The sequence below is a fragment of the Herpailurus yagouaroundi genome, unplaced genomic scaffold, assembly GCF_014898765.1.
Source record: "Herpailurus yagouaroundi ecotype Mexico unplaced genomic scaffold, PumYag 139, whole genome shotgun sequence".
In the NCBI taxonomy this organism is placed as follows: Eukaryota; Metazoa; Chordata; class Mammalia; order Carnivora; family Felidae; genus Herpailurus; species Herpailurus yagouaroundi.
Window position 1 is genome coordinate 8,779,384 of NW_024412394.1, and position 23,532 is coordinate 8,802,915.

Here is a 23,532-nt window from a genome sequence, read left to right on the forward strand (position 1 = left end):
CATGGTGGCATGTTGACTGGTCATGATCTTAGCAACTGGTTTTATGGTATGTGGGGCAACACAAACTCAGGAAAATACTTTCCAGAATTCTGACACGAAGAATGTTAACTGTGAACCCTCTTTCCACGGTTCCTTACCATCACATCACCTTTGGCCTCGAAGAGAGAGTGCAAAGCAAATTCAGAATTGGTCCCTCCACCGGGCAACGCACTCGAACAGCATAAATTCAGGAGATTCTCCACTGATGGGAACAATGAGAAGTCACTGCATCAGAGAGAGCTCAGTCTCATGGACAAACAGAACGATCCTGGAGTCAGAGACCCCTGCGAGAGGATCAAGCCTTTCCCACCCACTTCTTCCCATGGGCCAATACCTCTTTGCTGGAGGTCATGGTTTTCCAGCTCTGGCCAGGGCTTCCATACCAGTGTGGCCTTGTGTGTGTCCCGGGCCAAGGCGGAGACATCCTGAAGTTCTGGGATCTCTGCTTGGAACCTCAAGCCAATGTTGATGCGTCTTTAATGACAAGAAGGAAAACAATAGAGTGGTCTTCAATCTGAGCTCAAGAGCAACTGTCAGGAACTTGAAAAAGAAGGAAACCAATTCCTTCTGCAGGAAGAATGCAGGGGCATTTCCTCACTGTGTGATCCTAAGATTCCAGGCATGGCCTTTTCACTGGGATGAGGAACAGCTTTAAGATCGGGAAGAGATACTGCAGGGAGCAGGGGAGAAGCCCGCCTGGATCGTCACAGCATGCTGTAACTGAGACAGGGAGGGTGCTAATTGCAAGGCAACAGCCGCCCAGAGTATGGCCGATGGCACCATTTAACCAGGAAAAATGGAACAAATACAATGTGCTGGTGACGTCTGATATCCCTCTCACACCACTTTCACCTAAATTATCCCATGTGAATCTCACAAACGCCTGTGAGGTAAGCAAGGCAGTGACAATTATTCCCACTTAATAGGTGAGTTAACTAAAGCCTAGAAAGGTTAACTTGATCAAGGTCAAGTAACAAAATGGGGTTGGAACTCCGGTTTTCTGATTCCTGACTCAGCGTATTCACCATGCCACCGCCTGGTACGTTCTGGGCTCATCTATGAAAACAGCACCTTTCTCTTCCATTATACCCCCCACCACCCACCCCACAACTTAAGTACTCAACAAGCCTGTTTGGACGACCAGCCAAAAATCTTAAGGAGGGGATGGGAAAGCAAGGGCATTTGGATGGAGCCTTGTAGAGAGCTGGGCACCCTGAGAGGGCTGCCTCAATGTCACTGGGGATGTGCAAGCATGTGGCCACAACCCAACTGGCTAATACAGCCGGAGACAGAGACACGAGGTTCAGAGCTAGCGAATACAGGGCTTCATGCTTTTATTATGCAGTTAGTCTTTGGCAAAAGCCTTGAGACACCAGTACTTGAGAAATAGCATGATCCTATAATTTCTACAACTTCTCATTAAGTGGTACTTCTCAAAGTTCCTTATCCTTGGGGTGCCTGGGTGGCTGAGTCGGTTGAACAGCTCAGGTCACGATCTCGTGGTTTGTGGGTCCAGGCCCGCATCGGGCTCTGTGCTGACAGTGCAGAGCCTGCCTGGGATTCTCTCTGCCCATCTCTCTCTCTCTCTCTCTCTCTCTCAAAATAAATAAATAAATAAATAAATAAATAAATAAATAAATAAACAAACAAACTTAAAAAAAAAAAAGTTCCTCATCCTCAGTCAGTTGAGCATCTGATTCTTGATTTCAGCTGAGGTCATGATCCCAGGGTCACGGGATCAAGTCCTGTGTCTGGCTTCTCGCTGATCATGGAGCCTGCTTAAGATTCTCTCACTCTGCTCCTCCCGCTTGTGCACACACGCACACACACTCTCTCTCTCTAAAACAAAAAATAAAAAATAAAAAAAAAAACTGGGGGGTGCCTGGGTGGCTCAGTCGGTTAAAGGTCCAACTTCGGCTCGGGTCATAATCTCGCGGTTCGTGGGTTTGAGCCCCATATCGGGCTCTGCTGACAGCTCAGAGTCTGGAGACTGCTTCAGACTCTGTGTCGTCCTCTCTCTGCCCTTCCCCTGCTCACACCCTGCCTCTCCCTCTCTCAAAAATAAATAAACATTAAAAATAAAATTGGCTTTTTCTTACGGTTCAACATCAATGGTCTGCTCTCCAGGCCCTGGGGTGACTGTCACGTTGCTGCCATCAATGCTGTCTGAAGCACAAAACCAGAGGTTAACGGTCAACAAGAAATGGTACCAAAGAGACTAAAGCAAATGAGCAGCGCCCTAAACAGTCATACTGGGACCCCTCTCGCGCCCAACCCATGCCAGAGTTACCCCCTGCAGTTTCCAAGGAACTGGCTGGTGTGTGGTGTTAAATGGCTTACGGTTACTCATTTCTCACACAGGGTAGGAAGCCAGCGGCCCCACTCTGGTCTGCCAAGCTCACTGTTTCTAGGAAGCCATTCACACCCTAGAAAGACATACTGGCTACCGGGCTCTCGGTGCTTGATCTTTACACAGCATGTTCAGACAATGCGGAAGCCTGGCCTTGCAAATACTACCTAACCCCATTCGTAGATCTAGTTAGTGCAATGATGCGGGGGTGCCTCACACGATAATCCACGGCACAGGCTCAGGCAGCGTGTGCACACTTGAACCACCCGCTTAGGCCAAAGAGACCGTAATCACGGCTTTGGGGTCTCCCCAGCTGGACTGGGATTGCCTCGAGGGTAAGCACCACACACTTATTCTGCCTCTGGCACCCGGCCCAGGGCGTGCTGCATGGAGCGGGGCCACGGCAAAAGCTGGTGGGGTACATGCGCCCCCACGGCAGGATGGGAGCCCCTCCCGCAGCGCGGGGACCCGGCAGGGCCAGGCCCCGAGGGGCGGCGGGGACTCACTGGAGCGGCACAGCAGCACCCGCGGCGTGGGCGTCAGGGGCGTGAGGGGCAGCTGAGGGTGGGCGCCGGGGCCGTGGCCCGAGATGAGGACGTTGCTGAAGAGCCCCGAGCCCTGGCGCACCGGGCTCAGCATGGGCGGGGGCGTGTAGGGGGGCAGCTCGTGGGCGGGGTCCAGGAGCAGGTGCTCCCCGAGGACGCGCGGGGAGCGCAGCTGGCTCTGGTAGAGGGTGGCGCCCGAGTAGGGGGCGGCGGCGGGGTTGGCGGGGTAGGAGGGCGGTGGCGGGATGAAGAGCGGCTCGGGCCGGTGCCGGAACTTCTTCTTCTCCGGCAACGTCCTGAGGGGTTCCTCGGCTTTGGCCGGGGCCGGCTGATGCTTCTTGGGAATTTCCTGGAACGGAAAGAATGGGCCCGTTCGAACACTCAGGCCTTCCCCGCAGGCCGTTTCCACAGGTTGAGGGAAGGGGACCCTCCGCGCTAACGGGGGGCTGCCTGTCCACTTGTCCGCCGTCCCCCCTCCCCCGCATCCCCTCCCTTGAAAAGCAGCCCCATCTGTTTCCCACAGGGCGAGTTCCGTGGCTTGACCGGGGAGAAAACTCTGGGTTGGGAGGAAATCCCTAATGTCTGGGGAGAGATGGGGGTGGTAGGAATGGTGGGTGGGCAAGAAAGAATAAATTCACATTCTTTATTGCTTATCACTGCATTCCCATCTGGTGAGCGGAATCCAGCCTGAGTGGGCCCTTTAATTCCCCACCGCTCCCAGGGGACAGACATCGGGGACAGATAACACATGTTCTGAGAAGGGGACAAGAATAATCCACGCAGGGAAGCTGGGCAGAGGCTGCGGTGAGGGGCACAGGCCTAGCCAAGGCTCCCAGGGCCAGTGACCCACACACCAGGCTCTCCTGCGAGGTAACGAGCTGAGGGAGAGCCATCTATGGTCTTTAAGGCCCTCTGCTCTCCTAAAAATGGATTTGGTCGAGCTCCCCCCTCACCACCCCTCACTATGCTCCCAGGCCTGGTAGCTCATTTGCAGCAAGCCTTTCTCCTGTGTTGCTTCCTGTCAGCAGCGTTCGTTTATTTTATGGCAGCGGCACCAAGCATAGTCTGGAAGGAAGATCTGCCACGTGGATACATATATACTAATAAGTAAACATATGCACACAAATAGATAAGCAGGGCATGCCAAAGCCAAACAGAAACAGACGTGGGTTGTGTGCCAGCATCCGCCCAGAAGAACCCAGAGCTGGGTGTGGCTGGGGAGGCCACGCAGGGGTTGGGAGAGGCAGTGGGGATACCTGCAGAAAAGTTCTGGACAGTCTGTGGCACCCTCCCAGGCCCTGCAGGCCAGTGCCTGTCACAGCTGTAGTTCCTGGCAATTCCTGTGCCTAGGGTAGCATCTGAGTAGGAGGCAGCAAGGGGTGATGGGAAGGGCTGGCCATGGTCATGTGACCAGCTGCCTCCAGGCCATTGACATGCTCCAGTCACCCCTCAGCTCTGGGCTCCCACTGCCACCCCTCCTGTTTGTCCCTTAGTTTCACTGTCTTCGGGAGTGCTATCCCAGCCCCTGGGAAGGAAGTCCAGAGAAACTGAGAGGTGAGGAAAGAAGAGGGGGCAGAGCCCCGCCCCCCTCCGGCTCAGGCTCCCAGCTCACCCCCAGGGGGGGCTCTCCTTAGGCCAGAGTGCCACAACCTGTCTCCTCTCCCCACCAGAGGGCTCCTCACCATCTAAGGCTGAGGCGGAGAAAGAGGTCTGAGGAGAATGGGGAGAGGACATCTATGCCCCCCAAGTTGGGAAGCAATCCTAAGGCTTTATATATCCTGTTCCTGGGTAACTGATGAGGCCATCTGAGCACATGCAGACCTTGCATGACTTCAACCCTGCACTGGAATCCAGACCTCTGATCACAGGGTCAAAGGTCCCTTTTGGGCTCCCTCTACTTGAGCCTCTGGTCCTGTCACTCCAACTCTCAACTCCAGGCAAGGCTCTGAGAACCTGGGCAAGAGAAGCCACCCAGAATGTCAGACCTGGATGTCACTTGACAGGAAGCATTTGCAGGGTTCCACTTCCACCAATCTATTCAGACTCTGGAGGCGGGACCACTCACAGAGGTTTTAAAAGCTCCCCCAGAACAGGGAGATGATGAGTCCAAACCCAAGCTCAGGGGGGAAACCCAGGCTCCGTGAGGGGGAGGGTTTCATTTGCCTGCATCCCCAGCTGGCTAGTAGCAGAGTGGGGATTAGAACTCAGGGGTCCTCCCGAGATACTTTAATTTCTTTAAGTCAAGTGTCAGGACCTTGCTTGTGTTCACTCAATCCCAGCTACATGCTTCTTCTTCAGCGTATCTCCTTACTTATGAGTTCTCTCTCACCTTTTCCACACAGCCAGCTCCATCAATGCCTTTAAAACCCTGCTCAGAACTGTCCTCATGGTGATCTGCTGAGCAAACTCATACCAAACTCCCTCGCACCTCCCCAGCCCCCTGGTTACTTTAGCTGCCCAGGGGTGCTCCCGTCCAGCCACATGCAGGGGATCACGGTTTCTTCTCTGCCCTGGCTTTTCTCTCACTGTCTGAATTGGAGCAGGGGGTGCTGCGTGGGGCTCTGATCCCCATGTGACTAGGCATCTTACTGTGTCCAGCTTCAGGCTGACACTTCTCTAGGGGTAGCAACCGTGTCCCTCCTACCAAATCAGGAACTTCCCTGGGCAAAGGGGGAGCCCGGCTCGGTCATTTCATCTTTCTGCCTGTTGCTGGCCTCCAAGTCCTTCTGATTTATGAGAACCCTCACCCCCAGAGGCTCCCCATTAGCTTCTCCTCTTCTGAGGCCTTGGTATTACACAGAGAGCAAAGAATATTCTTTCTGGCCCTTTCTAGTTCTCTTCATTATTCTCCCTACCCCTATTATGGCCCAACCTCCACCCTCATGCCACCTGGGATCCCAGCAGCCACCTCTTCTCTGAGGACAAATGTGACCCAGCATACACAAGTCTGATGTCGTCAACCATGTGGGTTACAGATTCCCTAGGGGAGGGAAAAAGGGAAGAAGGAAGGAAGAGAGAAAGAACGAAGGAGGGAGAGAAGGAAGGAAGTTGGGGGGGGGGGGAGAGATCGAATGAGAGAGAGAGAGAGAGAGAGACGGAGACAGAGATCTCTGCCCCAGAGCCACGCTAAGCTGCTTGGGTGAAGCAATTGGAATTTGAGAGAGAAGGAGAATTGAACAGTGAGCGAGAAACACAAATCTCTTTGCTTTCCTGGGATTGGGGGTGGGTGCCTTTCAGTGGAATTATTTTGGGAACCTTAGTAAATATCTTCCCAGGATATTTATGCAGGTGTGATACCGAAAATATCAAGCATCTGGTTAGGCTGGCCATCAGAACGGATGCCAGGGCTGCTGTGTGGAGGTTCTGCTGTGCCAGGGGTTACATCTTTGACTTCTGAATTTGAGGAGGCTCGAAGATCTCGAAGGAGGAGCCAGGGCCCTGAGCAACAGCTTTTTATTACTTGGGATAGTATTTCTGTATTTTAATAGCTGTGATTATCATCTTTGTTTTAATCTTGGAACCCTTTCGGGTCTCAGAATCTAACCCAGACAATTCGCCTGGTAGAGTAACAGACAATTTGCCTGGGTAGCAGCCAGTGTGGACAAAGATGGGATTCCCAAGGCAGCCATGATTGCGGGGGCGGGGGGTGGTGCTCAACCTGAGAGGCCAAGCCACATTGGAGCTCAGGCAAGTGACCCTGGAAGAGCTGCCCCATCTCCAGGAAAGCAAAGGGATGTTCCCACCCCAGACGGGCGGGGCAGGGCAGCAACTCACAGCAGGCGGGTGGGGGGCAGCCCCTTGGGGTGAGTGTGGGGGAGAAAGGGTCATCCTCACGAGCACGGGCATCTCGTCGTCCGACATCGAGCTGGCTGGCTTGTCTCTGGTGGAGGGGGCGGCAACGATGCTGTTGGCGAAGCCCTGAGAGCCTGGCTTGGGCGGGAGAAGCTTGACAGGGACAGACACGGGCATGACCATAGGCGTGAGGCTTTCTGCCTCGGGAGGGAGCTGCGGTGGCGGCGGAGGCGGAGGCAGTGGCGGCTGGGGCTGAGGCGGCAGGGCCTTCTCTCCTTCCTCCTACACAGACAATAAAGGCTTTGATCCTGGGCTGAGAGCAGCCTTCCCAAGGGGGTGGGGGGGATGCACTTTGCCTTTTTCGAAATGTTTTAGTACATCATGCGTGGGTGACAGAGAACCACTGCAGGGTGGTGCACTCAGGATGCAAGGCCCTGAGTCCCTTGCTCAAGTGATGCCAGTTGGCAGTGGACAAGGCCATGCAATTCTATTTTCTACATTTAAAAAATCTAGACTGTTATCACTCGCATAATTAAAACAGATATTAAACATCTGTTGTCACCGCTTTTAAAGAAAAGAATATGGACTGGTGATCAGGCACAAAACAGAACACATAAGCTCTTGTGTAGGACCTTTTAATTCTATGGGCCTCAGTTTACTCATCTGGCAAATGGAAGACAAAGCTCTTTTATCTGGTATGGTCAGGCAATGGAAGTGACCTGGGTGAGCCAAAATTTTGGAGAACAGAGAGTTAATCCCATAGACTTAAATTCAGATCAATAATATCCAAAGAATTTAAGAAATTCTTCGTTGGATTTTAATCTAACTCTAAAACCGCACGGATAGTTCACCACATGGATATCCTCCCTGGATACTCCTGAGCGTATTTAAAGACCTTCCATTGCTACAGCCTAACGCTAGTGTGCACTAATGAATAGAAAATGCTGGCTGAGAGCCTGAAGGTCACGTTAGCTTTCCCGGGGCCATTGGCTACTAATTTGGAAGGCCCAAGAGAACGCTGGTCTCGGGTGCCTCAAGCAGCAGAAGTTAAAAATCTACATGTTTTCTTTTGCTGTCTTTTCTAGGAGGTGGGGAGACTGGGATCTCCTAAAAAAGACTTCTAGTCCCTCTGATTTTGACCCTTGTTCATGGAACTGGTGCAAGCGGGGTCTGTTTGACCTGGCCGGCTCCTAGCGTCAAAGCTTAAGCACTCCCGTCAGGGAAGGACTGTGCCTCCCCAGGTACCCGCGTGGGGTTCACATCACTCTCTGTCTGACAGCAGCAAAGCAAAGCAAGCAGCACATGGCCTGGGAAGGGCTGGGGGGCTGGCTCCTGCTAACCTGTTTGAGGCTGGGGGAGGCTCTCATTCCCCCGTGGGACCGCATGTGGCCATTCAGGGCAGGCAGGCTCTTGAATTCCTTCAGGCAGATGGAGCACGTCAATTTGTTCTTGGCATCAAACTGCTCCCCAAACACTCCTTTTGGTTGGCCACTGCTCAAGGGTAGGGCCAAACGAAGAGGACACACACGTTGAGAAAGAGGAAGAACGACTTATCGCAAGACCTCACACCCCACAATGAACCCATTTCATTTATCTAGTGCTCCCAGGGCCCCACGTGTACTGTCCCAAACTAAGCCAAATTTACAGAAGGAAAACTGAGGCTCAAGAGTGGGAAAGGGCTTGCTCAAAACCGTGCAAGAGTTGAACAAAACCTGCTTCGTTCTAGGCCGTCGAGTGCTGGGTTTTTTCCTCCTCTGACCAATCACCTTTCTAGGGTCAGCTTGGGCCGCCTATTCCAGAAGCCTTCCCTTAGAGACACGTGTCTAAGTCCTCTGGTTCAGGCTCCAGACTTAGCAGTTTCTCAGGTTCTGGCACAGTATTTACCATGCCCATGATGAGGGGAGCAAGTCTGTACTATTCACTGCTGCGTTCTCAAAGCTTAGCTCTATGCCCAGCACATGGTAGGTACTCACTAAATACTGACCGAATGAACAGTGGACAGAACATGGCCTTTTGAGTCCATCCCAGCATTGCCACTTACTTGCCGTACAACTCTAAGCTCTCTGAGCCTGTTTTCTCTTCTGTAAAGTCATAGTAATAAAGCTAACAATGGCGGAGTGCTTACTATGCGCTAGGCACATGGTAATCCTACCTACCCTCACTGAGTGGCTTTATCACACAAAATACAGAGTGCCTAGCACATGGTAAGTGCTCAAACACAACAGTTGCTATTATTATTCCTACAAACCTCTTTGAGTAATTGACTTGGAAAATGAATCTCGAGAGACAATCCCGGAAAACCTCCCAGTCTCCCCAAATGCCCACATGCCTCGCTGCATCAATCCTACCTTGACTCGGGGGACCCTGGCTGGGCTCTGCCATCAGGTAGATGCATCTAATTTTGAGCCATGCACGACACCGGAAGAAAAAAGAAAGAGAAAAAAGTGTGTTTTTGATGGAAGGAGTCTTTGAGCTGAGGGACCCCCAGGGTCTGCGCTTCTAGAATGCTTCCTGAGCTCACAGGGGCCGGCAGTTCATGTCCGGATGCTGGGTGCACCTGACACTTCTTTCCCTTGCTTCCCCCAGCCCCCCAACGCAGGACCATGCCCATTCCGGGAGCCGCCACCAGCCACCAGCCCACCAGGACTGTCCCCCACCTTGTTCCTTCCTGTTCTCCCTGTCCACCACTCTGTGCACAGACAGGCTCCATTCCCAAGACAGACATGGAACAGAGAGCTGGATGACACAGCAGCATGCCGGGAGGCCGCCTGCTGGTCAGGTCAGCTTTGGCCATGTCGCCTTATTCCTATATTCAGAAAGGCTCTCAGTTACCACTGGGCCTGAGTGCCAAACAAGACAGGGTCAAGGGAAGTTCATCTCCAGCCTCCAACCTCCATCAGAGCCCTCTCTCCACCTATCCTGGTCCCATTCAAGGCTCCCTTCTCCCGTGAACCTGTTGTCACATGGGTGTAGCACCTGGAACATACCAAGGCATGAGTAGTGCCCAGCACACAGGGGGCCGTTTTGCGGCAAATCCATTTGGGAAACTATCAAAGGTTAGTGACAGCGGCCCACAGGCCTGCAGACAGTTTTTGTTTGGCTAGACCGATTTGAAAAGTCCTGAATAAGAATGCCAAGAGATGGGGCATTTGTCCTCCAGGCCAGCACAGCTGGCGCCATCCCTGATGGTCTCCTGACCAGTCATTTTGCTTACTCAGTTTAACTGCCTGGATTCTGAGGGCGGCTAAGATTTTCATCTCTGAAGCTACAGGAGGTATTCCCTCTGGGAGATTCACAGCGCACATGGGCCTGTTAGAGGCTCTGAGAAGCCCCTCAGCACTACAACTTGACTCACTTTAAGAACCCCCCCCCCCCCGGCCGCCACATTTATTCATCTGGAGAACCCATCCCCCCAGCCATATCTATTAAACGTTCTATGGTAGTTCTCTTCAGAGCAATATACTTTGAGCAATGCTGTCATAACGTGGTCTCCTTCCCAAAGGGGAAACAATTTCACAAGGAATTCCCTGAGGATTCAGATCGAAGGGGGCCAGACACCCCTGCTGGATTATCCCTGGACCCTTGACTCAGGCCTTGACTGCTACATACATCATCCGGGACCTCCCGTGGTATTTTGGCCACCTCTGTCACAAGGACTGAGTTGAAATTGATTTTGTATTCCACATGCCTGGCCCGGATCTCACCTGGCACACGTAGGTTAACGTTCGTGGGGTAATAAAAAAAGAACAAAAGGCACTGGAGGGGCGGCAGAGAGGACGGGTTTCCGCACACACTCAGCCCTGGCTGGCCCTGCAGCACCCCGAGATACCAAGAGAAACTCCCCCCATGGGAATACCTGGGGCCACAGGGCACTGGGAGACAGCTGCTGGTGCTGAGGCCCCATGTTGTTGAGGTGGATCCCGCCGGGGGACAGGAGTGGCCGATGAGGGAGGGCACTGCTGAGCCGGTTCAGGTCCGAGCTGGCCGGGTCTCCCATTCCTGCCTCAGGAGGCCCCAGGTCCCCGTGGGAGCTCAGCATGGCCGGGGCCTGCCTGTCGCTTGGGTAAGTCTTGGGCTGACCGTCCTCGCGCTGCTGGTGCTGGGGCAGGTGGCTCTGTGGGCAGAGGGGGTGGCTGTAGGGCTGCTGGGGCTCCTGGTAGTAGTACTGGGGCATGGAGCCCAGCTGAATCAGCTGGACGGCGTGCGCCTGCTCTGGGGCGTACGGGTGGGGGTCCCTGTGATAAGAAGGGGGCTGTAGGTGCATCTGCTGCTGCTGCTGCTGCTCTTGCAAGTGCTGCATCACGGGCTGGGATGGGTAATACTGAGGTATCTGCATGGAACCCTGCCGCTGCTGTAGCTGCAGCTGCTGCTGCGGCTGCTGAGGCTGTGCTGGGCGAATCTGCTGCTGCTGTTGCTGCTGCTGCTGCTGCTGCATTTCTTGCATGGCCATCTGCTGCTGCCCGGCTTGCTGCTGTTGCGGCTGCGGGTAATACTGGTGCTGTTGCATCTGTGGCACGTGCTGGGACAGCATCTGTGGGGCCTGCAGTGGCTGTCCGCCTTGCACTGGCATCTGCGCCAGTGGCTGCTGGTAGTCATAATACAGATGCCCTTGGCTAGGGTGCGGCCCTACCTGGAGAGTTGATTTGGACAGCCCGCCAGCGAAACCAGGGTGAGCCTGCTGGGGCACCTGCTGGTAGCGAGAAGAAATAGCCGGTACTGGGGGCTCCACGGGTTTCTGGGCCAGCAACTGGCGGAGGGCACTGTCAGGGGCTCCGTCCATCACTGCCGACTGGGTGTGCAGCACCTGGGCCATATTGTTGACCTGAATTCGCAGGTTCTGGTTGGCGAACACCTGGGTGAAGGAGTCTAGCTTGTGCAGGACACCGCTGGTGAGTTTCTGGGTCCGGATCTCGCTGGCCTGGGAGTAGGTATATTGGTAGCCATCGGTGGCCTCAGCCTGGGCCGGTGTCCCCCACATCATGTTTGAGTTGGTCAGGCCGCCACGGAGCTGGACGTGGTTTCCGGGTCCTGTATGACTTCCCCACCCTCCCTGCCTCGAGGTATCTACTTGGCCAAGGTTTTTGGAACCAACAGGCAAGCCTAGACCATCCCGAGTATCTTGAGGAAAGTGGGGGGAGATGGGCGATGCCTGAGGGGCATCCATTCCAGCCCCGGCGACTGTATTCCCATAGTTGTGGTTCAGCCCGCCGTGGATGCCAAGTGGTGGCTGTTGGTAGAAAAGGTTCTCACCACTGTGGGCCACGTGATTGGTCTTGTATAGTTGCTGATCCCCCATGGCGCCTGCCTTGGTCGTGAACGTCCAGCCACAAAACCATAAAAAAAGGTCAATGAGACAAACCCAAAAGGACTGAAACCCTGAGAAGCTGAGAGGAGGCGTCCACACTATTCCACGGCTGACATGTCTGTGGACGTGGCTGCAGCCAGATGTTCCTGTTGGCCTGTACCACTCATGTGCAGAGCGGGGGGTTTTACATCCTCACCCGGGCTGAGGTATGGACCAAACACCACCGTGGCGAAGAGATGACGCTCACACCTGCAAGACAAGATGCAAAGCACAGGACAGGATTTACCTGGATGCTCTGCGCGAGCAATTACATCTACCACGACCAGTTACAGAATTAAATACAAAACAGGAGACTTGATTAGAAATAGCCTGTTTCATACACTGCACACCCTTTACACTAATTCTGCAGATCTGGACCCCCATGTGAGACATGAACTCTCTTCCTTTCAAGCCATTGCTCAATGGCTCATTAGTTTATTGATCTGTTAATTCATTGTTTTGCTCACTGATTAATTCATCCATTCTTCTGGGACTCGGCTGTTGAAAGCCCAGCACTATCCTAGGACCTGCAGGGGATAGGAAGAAGTTTAGGACACTTCATTTATCAACTTCTCCGCCCAGCAGACACTTACTGGACACCTACTATGCGTAAGGCACAATGTCAAGAAATGATTAGGACGTGGGCCAGCTCTTGAGACGCTTATGGTTAGAAAAGGTGATGATAGGTCACATGAATAAGTATGATACAAGGAGAAAAGAGATGCATGTAATAAAAAGGTAAAAATAATAGATATGGGGGGGAGGCGCCTGGGTGGCTCAGTTGGTTAAGCGTCTGACTTCAGCTCAGGTCATGATCTCCCAGTTCACGAGTTCGAGCCCCGCGTCAGGCTCTGTGCTGACAGCTCGGAGCCTGGAGCCTGCTTCGGATTCTGTCTCTCTCTTTCTCTCTGCCCCGCGCCCTGCTCGCACTCTGTCTCTCTCTCAAAAATAAACATTTAAAAAAATTAAAAAATAATAACAGATATGGGAACATAGACTAGAAAGCTTATGCTGGATACGAAACAGAACTGGATAAATTTCCAAGGAGGAGTACTGCACATGCTAGTCTGCCTGTTAGCTCAACACAGTTCCCCACTTTCTGAGGTTCCTGCTCAGGGAAACATGTATGCGCAGTGATGACCTGGCACGAAAAAACCACAGTGGGACAAGTCTTAGGAACATGAACTAGGGAATTTGGAGAGACTGGTCTAGTCCGGTGTGAGTCTCACAGGTTCTATAGGGGACTTCTCTTTTTCTTTTTTTCAAAATAATTATTTTGGGGAGAGCACAAACGGGGGGGAAGGGCAGAGGATCCGTAGTGGGCTCTACGCTGACAGACTGACAGCAGAGCTCGATGTGGGGCTCGAACTCATGACCTGTGAAGTCATGACCTGAGCTGAAATCAGATGCTTAACTGACTGAGCCACTCAGGTGCCCCCCTGCCCTTTTTAAAAAAATGTTTTAGGGGACTTCTAGCTGGAATATGTAAACCCCTGGTAATACACGAAGACCTTCAAGCACTACACCACAATCAAAGTTTGTTTGTTTTTTAACTTTTGAGAGTGAGTGTGTGTGCCAGTGGGGGAGGGGCGGGGGGGGGAGAGAGAGAGAGAGAGAGAGAGAGAGAGAGAGAGAGAGAGAGAGAGACAGAGCACAAGCAGGGGAGGAACAGAGAGAGAAGGAGACACAGAATCTGAAACAGGTTCCAGGCTCCGAGCTGTCAGCACAGAGCCTGATGAAGGGCTTGAACTCACGAACTGTGAGATCATGACCTGAGCCAAAGTCAGACCCTTAACTGACTGAGCCCCCCAGGCACCCCGATAGAGAGAGTATCTTAAGCAGGCTCCATGGCATAGGTCTTGATCCCACGACCCTGGGATCATGACCTAAGCTGAAATCAAGAGTAGGACGCTCAACGGACTGAGCCAGTCAGACACCCCTCAAAGTTTTAAGAGAAAACTCAATTCCTAGATCCTTGAACTTCCACAGAAGCTGTTTTCTAGAACTGATCGGTGACGAAGGTACGAGATGACCTTTATACCTGCACTCTCACAACAGTCCTCTTCCTCTACAAAAGAAGGACAAACTTCTTACCTCACCCCAAACCTTAACTGGGTTTATTATCGCCCCAGTAACCACCCCCACCCCACGCAAAAGGACACCTAGAAAGCTAAGGAAAAAAAAAATAACCACTCTAAAATGAGTAGTGAATCATTTATTGGAAGCTGGACGGTTTCCAATTCTTCTGTTGCTGTTGTTGTTAGGAAGGCCTAATAGAAGTAATTAAAATCTAATTGTTTGCGATAGATCACTAGGTGATTTCTGGCATATAATTCAGAAGCAGATCAAGAACTGAGTGATCCTGCTTTAGAACAAAACTTCCATTTCTGTCAGTTCATGTGAATGAGGGTTTTCAGGGCTTACATCTATATGAAGGAAAAACGGAGATGTAATCAAGCTAGCCCCTGTCTCCTACAATATATAATATTCTTCCATGGATATGGAAACAAACCAGAGAAATAACCCAGTGCCAGCCGTATTTCATTTCTGGACCAAGTGATAGCTGTTATGAGCATGCACACACTGACAACTCAAGCTGTGTGCGCCGATCTGCTCACACACAGGTGTGTTTGCTGTAAGTCAATAAAAAAAAAAAAAAGAAGTATTCTAAAAAGTCATCCAGTGTTACCATTCTTAGTATCATTTTACTTATGCTTGTTCATTACTTATCTGAGTTAGCAATACGTTGATGTCGTTTTGATCATTTGTGTCCTATTGATAGCTGTTAACAATAACTCAAACCAGAAGAAAACTTTAATACGTCGCGCTTGACGATTTCAGGAAATTAAAAAAAGTTTTAATTTCATATACAATTGGTACAGAGAAATATGATAGGGAAACAAGCAAAAGAGTTTTAAGCATAAAAATATATTAGATATATTCCATTAGGATAAAATGCCACGGGGGAAGTAAAACAAATAAAATTTCAAGAAGAAATTTTCCTTCAAGAAGGAACACTATTAGTGAAGAGCATGCTCATGCATTTTTTTTTTTATTTTTTTAAATGTTTATTTATTTTTGAGAGAGAGACACAGAGCATGAACAGGGGAGGGGCAGAGAGAGAGGGAGACACAGAATTGGAAGCAGGCTCCAGGCTCCGAGCCATCAGCCCAGAGCCTGACGCGGGGCTCGAACTCACGGACCGCGAGATCGTGACCTGAGCTGAAGTCGGACGCTTAACCGACTAAGCCACCCAGGCACCCCGCTCATGCATTTTTAAAATGGATGCTGGTGGGTAGCAAATTCCTATGGTGTTTAGATTCCACTGGATAAATTTAAAACAGTGACGTAGTAGTTTTACTTAAAAATAATCAATGTTTGCAACATACTGGAAATTGTATCTTCTGCAATTGTATGATGAAAAAATGTAGATGTAAGCCTGAAATGTGTGAGGGGTTTATTTACATTTACCATATTCTTTAAAAATTTACTTATTTATTTTTTAGTTTACATCCAAGTTAGTTAGCAGATACTGCAATAATGATTTCAGGAGTAGATTCCAGTGATTCATCCCCTATGTCTAATACCCAGTGCTCATCCCAACAAGCGCCCTCCTTAATACCCATTGCCCATGTTAGCCCATCCCCTCACCCACAACCCCTCCAGCAACCCTGTTTGTTCTCTGTGTTTAAGACTCTCTTATGTTTTGTCCCCCTCCTTGTTTTTATATTACTTTTGCTTCCCTTCCTTTATGTTCATCTGTTTTGTATCTTAAATTCTTCATATGAGTGAAGTCGTATGATATTTGTCTTTCTCTGACTGGCTAATTTCGCTTAGCATAATACCCTCTAGTTCCATCCATGTTGTTGCAAATGGCTACCACATCCTTTTATGAAGGATTTTAAGCAGAAAGGTTGGAAGACCATGTCAGTTTCCCCCTCCGACCAGGTGCTAGACTGAGTTGGTCTCTGTCCCGTTCTGAACGATGAGAGATGGATAAATTCAGAGTGAGGGATTTGGTTTGGTAGAATGAAGGGTGGATGAAGGGAAGCAGTGGGAGGAAACCATGGTTGGCCCAAGACAGCTGGAGTAGATCCTGATGTGGCCAGGAATGGCTGCCCAAGGCTTCCAAGGAGAGGCACAAGGATGTTGGGTGCGACGGCGCTGAACTTCTAAAGCAGGGAGACCAGCTCCCTTCATTCAAAATGTGGTCCGTATCACCTGGAAGCTTATGAGACATTCAGTCTCAGGCTTCAGCCTACATCTACCGAATCAGGATCTGCATTTTATGAAGACCCTCGAGTGATTCGTGTGCACATTAAAATTTGAGAAGTCATGGATTAGTAGGCTCTCACTGCATCCAGGCGAGACATAATTAAGATGGTGAGCAGAACAGAGGGAGAAATGAGAGAAACATCCCCTGTGTTGCCAATAGGAAGTGACCCTCCTTCAGGGGTTTATGACCCAGTCTGGGGAGACACCCTCCCCTTTTCTCAAGCAAGCTCTCTCCCTTGACATCTTCACTCACCACTATACCTTGCTGACTCCCAATCACTACCCCCAGCCCCACTGCCTGCCCCAAATTCTACTTGCATGTTCAAATGCCAAGTCAACATCATGTTCCCCCAAATGGATGCTCCTCCAAACTCTTGCCCTTGACTCCCCCCTCTCCCTTAGCCCATCACCATCATGACCTATCAGTTTACCTAATATTCTCTTAACTGTATCCATTTTTCTCTGGTTCCCCTACCATCACCTTAATCCAAGACACCTCATCTGTCTTCCAGACTATCCCAACAGCCTTCCTACTGGTCTCTCTGCCTTGAGTCTTGCCCATGCTCCAGACAGCAGCAGCAGAATGAGCGTTTCAAACATAACTCTGATCCCATAACTGTTCAAAATCCTTTGATGGCATCCTAGTGCTCTTAGGTTAAAAATCAAAATCATGAACAAGGCCAATCGGGCTCTGCAGTTTCTCCCAATCTGGCGGTGTATCTCTCTTCTCTTTGTTATTTACCCCCTTCCCATCCCACCACTCCAAGCCATTCTGGTCTTCTCTCGGTTTCTTTTTTTTTTTTTTTCTAATTGTAAATTTCCTATTATTTATTTATTTTTTAAAATATAATTTATTGTCAAATTGGCTAACATACAGTGTGTAAAGTGTGCTCTTGGTTTTGGGGGTAGATTCTCGTGGTTTATCGCTTACATACAACACCCAGTGTTCACCCCAACAAATGCCCTCCTCAATGCCCACCACCCATTTCCCCCTCTCCCCCACCCCTCTTCTCTCAGTTTCTTGAAGCTGCCATGCTGCCTTCCACCACAGGGTCTTTGCATATGCTGGTGTCCCCCCAATCCCCTAATTTGGAGAGCTGTTCTTTTCCCCAACCTCTTCATCCAGTCATGTCCTGAGCATCCTTCAGATCGCAGCTTAGACTACATTTCCTAAGGAAGTCTAGCCTGACCCCAACCACAAGCCAATATCAGGGTCATTTCTCATACATTTTCATAAAACCACATTCCTTTCTTTCAAACCACTCTTCTCAGCCTGTAATTATACTTCCACCAGTGTCATTATTTGATTACTGGATCTTTCTTTATAAGGGCAGGAACCATGTCTCCCCAAACCGACCATAATGTCCAGCATACTGTAGGCTCTCCAATAAGGATTTGCTGAAGGAGAGGTAATATTTGTCGAATGAATGAATAAAAAAAAAAAAAACCCGACAATGATCAAGTGTCCCACTGAATTGGTGCTGGCAGAAAAAGACACTCAGTGTAGGCTGAGTGTGTGTTAAGTTCTTATGGAGGACAGTAAGAGTCACCTGGGTCTTGATGGACAAATAAGGTTTATGCAGAGACGAGAGGACCAGGAAGGTACTCCAGCCAAGGGAATGGTGTGCACAAAAGCACGAAGTCAGGTGCAGGTGCCCATGTCAGGAACTCACCAATGATCAGACTGAATTTGTAAGGTAGGGATAAACTGTGGGGGCTTTAAAATGACCTTTAGCAGTGTTATCCTGTGGGCATTAGGCCTGGTGATAACACAACGCCCTGCCTAGCTTAAACCTCACCACTAAAGCCTCCTCAAAAGGCTTTCTTTGCACCACGTTACCTCCCACAGGAAGAATTACTTATCGAAACTCACCAGATTCTGACCATGACCTGATTTCATGTCCCTCCACCGTGCCCCCGTGGGTGGAAGCTAGATAATTTTACTTCTGTTGATGTGTCTGCTTTGTGTTCTGAGCTACAGGATTCTATTCCTTAATTCCCTCAAATTTTCAAAACTGGAAAGGTAGTTTATTTACAAGTATAGAGCCCTGCAAAGTTAGAGGTGGGCTCCCAAATTGTGATTCCTGGGTCAGCTGTATAAGCATCACACGGGCACTTGTTATGAATGCTAATTCTTGGCCCCCACCCAGACCACTGAATCAGAAACTTGGTTGGCGGGGGGTTGGGGGGGGGAGCAGTCTGTGTTTCAACGGGCCCTCCTGTTGAGTCTGATGCCCTCTCAAGTTGAAGACCACTGTAAAGGTCATCTAGTCTGCCCACATTACAGATGGAGAAGTTGAGGCCCACAGACGTAACTACTACCGGGCCCAGAATAGTGTCTGGTTCACAGCGGCAGGCATTTAAGAATCATACATGGAATGGAAGAGAGAAGAAAATGACTTCCCTAAGAAGACCTAAGGAGGTAATAGCAAAACTACGTGCCTACGTGCTATTTATTTTACATTGAATTTATATATATTTTATTTATTTTTTTAAATGTTTATTTTTGAGAGAGAGAGAGAGAGAGAGAGAGAGAGAGAGAGAGAGAGAGAACATGAGCAGGAGAGGGGCAGAGAGAAAGGGGGACAGAGGATCTGAAGTGGGATCCGTGCTGACAGCAGAGAGCCCAATGTGGGGCTTGAACTCATGAACCGTGAGATCATGACCTGAGTTGAAGTCAGATGCTTAACCGACTGAGTCACCCAGGGCCCCCAAATTTATATATATATTTTAAAATAGGAACTATATTTAAGGGGTTCAAAATTCAAGAAGTGTAACAGTATACAAAAGAGTGAAAACTACCCCAAGTAAATAAATGCTTGAAAATAAAGTGAAAAGTTAGAGCAAAATTTTTAAAAAGGGTATACATGAAAAGTCCTCCTCCTATCCTTGTCCCCAGATACCGAGCAACCCAGTCCTCTTGGGACAATCAGATTCCTGTGTATTCTAGAAACATTTTATGCTCACACAAGAATGCTTGTACACACTCCCACCTCCATTCCATGCCTTCTGCAAAGACGGTAGCATGCCACAGTTCGGCATCCTGTCAAAGGGTATTTTATTTTATTTAAAAAAAATTTTTTTTTAGCGTTCATTTATTTTTGAGACAGAGAGAGACAGAGCATGAACAGGGGAGGGGCAGAGATAGAGGGAGACACAGAATCCGAGGCAGGCTCTAGGCTCTGAGCTGTTAGCACAGAGCCCGACACGGGGCTCGAACTCACGGACTGCGAGATCATGACCTGAGCCAAAGTCGGCCGCTTAACCGACCGAGCCACCCAGGCGCCCCATCAAAGGGTATTTTAAATATACCATTTACCACCTAGAAACTGTTCTTCTTGGTGGATTAGTCAATCTCCTAGAATTGTCATAATACCAACTCAGGAGTCAAGTCTTAATAATTTTTCTAATAATGTCTTGCTCAGTATGTAAAACACTTCCTATTGGATAACTGGCACCAGGAGCTTTTTCATGCACGAACCAATGAAACAGAATTACTACTTTCACATTTCTGTGATCAGTTCTTTCCTTAGAGCCAGGCTCGGGGATTCTAGAGTGGAATCAAGAAAAAAATGCTCACTCGGAAACTGAGGTGCCCTCTCTGTTCCCCCGGAAGCATTACAGCCACACGGCCTGCATCCATGCCCATCTGCCCACTGGCTGTCCATTCATTTCCAAGGTAGGGACAGCATTCTACCCATCTTGTGTGTCCCAGTGACTGGCACACAGCAAATGCTCCATCAACGCTCAGCGAACTGAAAAGCTGAGCCAAGCAAATGAGACGTAACACACTTCACCCCTGACATGGACCCAGGGACAGAACCTATTATTTTCTGTTTCAGGCCGAGTGCTCTGTAAAGCGCCCGATTCATGGAATACGGTAGATTATAAGGCTCTACGCAGACTTCTCAGCACAGGAGTTTTTCTGCACAGGGCCAGCTAGTAAATATTTTCAGGCTGCAGCGTGAAAGCAGCCACAAAATCATATATCCATGAATGGGCGTGGCTGTATTCGAATACAACTTGGTTTATGGACACGGAAATTAGAATCGGGGCAGAATTTTCACGTATCAGGAAATATTACTGTTTTTTCTTCTGATTTTTCTTCAACCGTGTAAAAAATGTAAAAACCCTTAGCTCACAGGTGGTACAAGGCTAGGTGTGGGCTGGTTTTGGCCCCAGCCAAAGTTTGCCGACTCTTATTCTGGTGCATCAAAGTCTCCCCCCCACCCACCCCACTCCCTCTATACCCCCAGGGCACCAGGAGACAGAACACAATCTTCAAGGAGGATATGTGTCCAAAAGGACTACCCTTTGAACCAGAAAGAGAGAGAGGGAGGAAGTTGACTTTGGCCGAGGACCCAGTGGGACTTGTTTGCTTATAATTCAGCAGGGGTAACACCCTGCTCCCGCCAGACCACCACCGCTTGCTGGAGGAAGAAAAACCAAAAAGATTTTCCTTCTTCCGACACTGGGTCATCATTCAGAGACTGTATACACAATTCCCCAAATGACTTGGCTTGGGTTTTAGGCAAGCCCTTCCCCTCAGGTCTGTCAAAGGAGCTCCATTTGGATTCTCCTGGGATTCTCCTCAATCCAGCTCTCTCCCCAGCTCCCCAAGGAGGCAGAGGCCAAGGGCAGCTCTCCAAGACGTGGGCCCATGGTTCATGGTCTCCGTTACGGCAATGTTGTTGTTCTAAATACTTTCTAATTAGTCTTCTGAATAAAGCCGGTGGGTATTTTATAATCCTATAACCCAATTACCACGGACGAGTTCTGCCAACGACAGTGATTAGCACTGAAACGTCCCCCCTCTCAGAGTGACTGGCCTGCTCTTGTTCCTTGGTGGCCCGCTGCTCCTTGCCCTGGGTCTCTGCTGACTCTCCACTGTGGGAGGACTTCCAAGACTTCCTTTGGGCTCCAAGGGACACTTATTCCTCCTTCTTTCAGACTCATCTTGTGGCATCAACTGTCACTCTAATAAGCCCAGGAACGAGGAAGAAACCTGACTCACAGCCTGGGAACCTGCAAAATGGAGTCTGGATTTTGCTTCTTGCGGACAGCTCACCATCAGGAAATGGTGACTGGAGACATTTCACTTTCTGGTGTGCGGGTTTCTGGTCCTCACCGTGACTGCTCTCTCCTCTGGGCTAGCAGTAGTTCTCAACCAGGAAATTAACACTGTCTTCCCCTGATGGTGACTGCCACAGGCCCCTTCTGTCCAACCCCAGCTGGCATGGAGGATGTGGATGCTGAGGATGTGGGGAGATAAGGGACCAAAGTAATCTAGGATGGCTTCCTGGAGGAGGCGGCTATGGTCAGAGCATGCCTTGTTGATATATTCCTGTATATAGTTTTTCAAACCACCCTCCTCCACAAATGGCTAGGCCTGGGTAGAGATATTAGGGATATGGGCATTGACTCTATGATATGGTACAGTTAAAGATTTTACTTTTATTTTTTTAAGTAATCTCTACACCCAGTGTGGGGCTCGAACTCACAACCCCAAGATCAAGAGTCACATGCTCTACTGCCTGAGCCAGCCAGGAGCCCCACATGATATGGTGCAGTTAGATAGAGGGGCAAAGGAGGAGCCAAAAGGAGACCTGGGCTTTGGTTCCACTGACTCTCTGTGTGAAAGTGGACAAGTCATTTGCCCTTCCTGGACCTTGGCCATGTTTTTATATATCCAGAACTACTACTAAGCCAAGTTTTTCTAGAGGAAGCCTAAACAAGATCCGTAAAATCCCTGCCTCACCTTTTATCAACTTGCAGAGGCTGCTAACTGTTCGGCATCTAATTAGCATTCAAGGTGTGAAACTGACAACGGTTCAGGGGCAAATGCACCCAGCTTGGATACCACTGGTGTCTACGTCCTCTGGGACAGAGAAGTGAAGAGAGGAGGAGGCAGCTGATGTGAACTGACGTGGCCCAGCCCTTCCTGACTCCCAGCACCACCGGACGTAGCTGCTCTGGGAGACCAGAGTAAGGCTTGCTTATTCGCACCCAGTGAGATCCACATTCCTCACATGAGTACAGATAAAGTCAGTTACATCCCAGGGAGAAGCTGACACATGGAGGCAGCGTAGGAAACTTAATGACCCCACACTTAGGGCACCTTAGATCTTAAGGGAGAGATACAATAGGCTCTGGGTGGGGTATGCCAGGGACGAGGTCCACTCGGGTTGCCTGATCCTCCAGGAAGGCTCCTCCCAACTACAGCTGGTCCCTCCTGGTGACGGGGAGGTTGACAGATGACGCAGCCAAGAGGTCTGCAGAGAGGGTGGGGCAGGGGAATCACCTGAACAATCCCCACGTCAGTCGCTGAGTGACCCAAACACCGGCTACTCCATAATTACAAGGTTCTCCTAAGAAGGAGTTGTTAGGAGAGTTTCAGAATCCACCAGCAACCATACTGAAGACCTACCTGTGCCAGGAGACTTGACCAGGTCATTGCCGTTGGCCTCAAGAGGCCTACAGCTGAGCGGACTGGGGACTCCATGGCCACTGCCCGCCCTTTATGTTCTTTCAGACAACCTCACACCAAGGACCTCCTGCACCAGGACTCTGCTAAGGCGAGATCAAAACCTGAAAACCTGCACTTTAAGCTCACAGTCTGGGGCGGGGAGGGGGCAGGGGCGGGGCTTCCTAAAGACTCCAAGGAATTTCACAAGGAGGAGGCAAAGGAGGACCTCAAAGGGGGCAGGGGCGAGGTCATTCCCACCAGGGCCCATGAGGCACAGTGGGCAGACTCTTGCTGTTGGGGACAGGGGTGCGTATCTCTGTAGGGTGTCCATCTGGAGGGGTCCGGGCCTGGGGCCACAGGGAGGATCCACCACTCCTGCCCCCGAGGACCGAGGACACCGCTTTTGTGAATCAACACTTGGGACTACAGCCAAAGAAAGGATCCTCATCCCTGAAGCTGTCCAGGGCAGGGCAGGGTAGGGTAGGGCAGGGCAGGGCTGGGAGAATGGAAGATTCCCCTCCAGCTGCTCTGACGAAGCCGTAGGGAGTGTAGGGGATGAAGACGGGCTGGAAGGTAGGTAGATCTAGGGGGTAGATCTGACTCCTTTAACCTTGCCTCCGACCTCAGGGTGAATTATTATTACCATTTTTAAATTTTTTAATGTTTGTTTATTTTTGAGAGAGGGAGAGACAGAGCACGAGTGGGGGAGGAGCAGAGAGAG

At 50.3% G+C, this 23,532-nt stretch overlaps 1 protein-coding gene across 14 annotated transcripts in view; it reads right to left on the reverse strand.

Moving 5' to 3' along the window:
• TRERF1 (transcriptional regulating factor 1) overlaps positions 1 to 23,532 on the reverse strand; it is a 211,844-nt gene that overhangs the window by 28,009 nt on the left and 160,303 nt on the right. For 10 of the 14 annotated variants that reach the window (XM_040473501.1, XM_040473499.1, XM_040473503.1 and 7 more), the window contains 8 exons: positions 10,583 to 12,280; positions 9,075 to 9,121; positions 8,067 to 8,217; positions 6,709 to 7,008; positions 2,896 to 3,283; positions 2,139 to 2,205; positions 374 to 513; positions 138 to 241 (listed from right to left, as the gene is read on the reverse strand). In XM_040473501.1, coding sequence (XP_040329435.1) covers positions 138 to 241; positions 374 to 513; positions 2,139 to 2,205; positions 2,896 to 3,283; positions 6,709 to 7,008; positions 8,067 to 8,217; positions 9,075 to 9,121; positions 10,583 to 12,022 — 2,637 coding nt within the window. In that variant the 5' untranslated portion in view covers positions 12,023 to 12,280. The remainder of the gene's footprint in view (positions 1 to 137; positions 242 to 373; positions 514 to 2,138; positions 2,206 to 2,895; positions 3,284 to 6,708; positions 7,009 to 8,066; positions 8,218 to 9,074; positions 9,122 to 10,582; positions 12,281 to 23,532) is intronic. The other 4 variants (XM_040473510.1, XM_040473509.1, XM_040473512.1 and 1 more) reach the window with 2 other exon arrangements.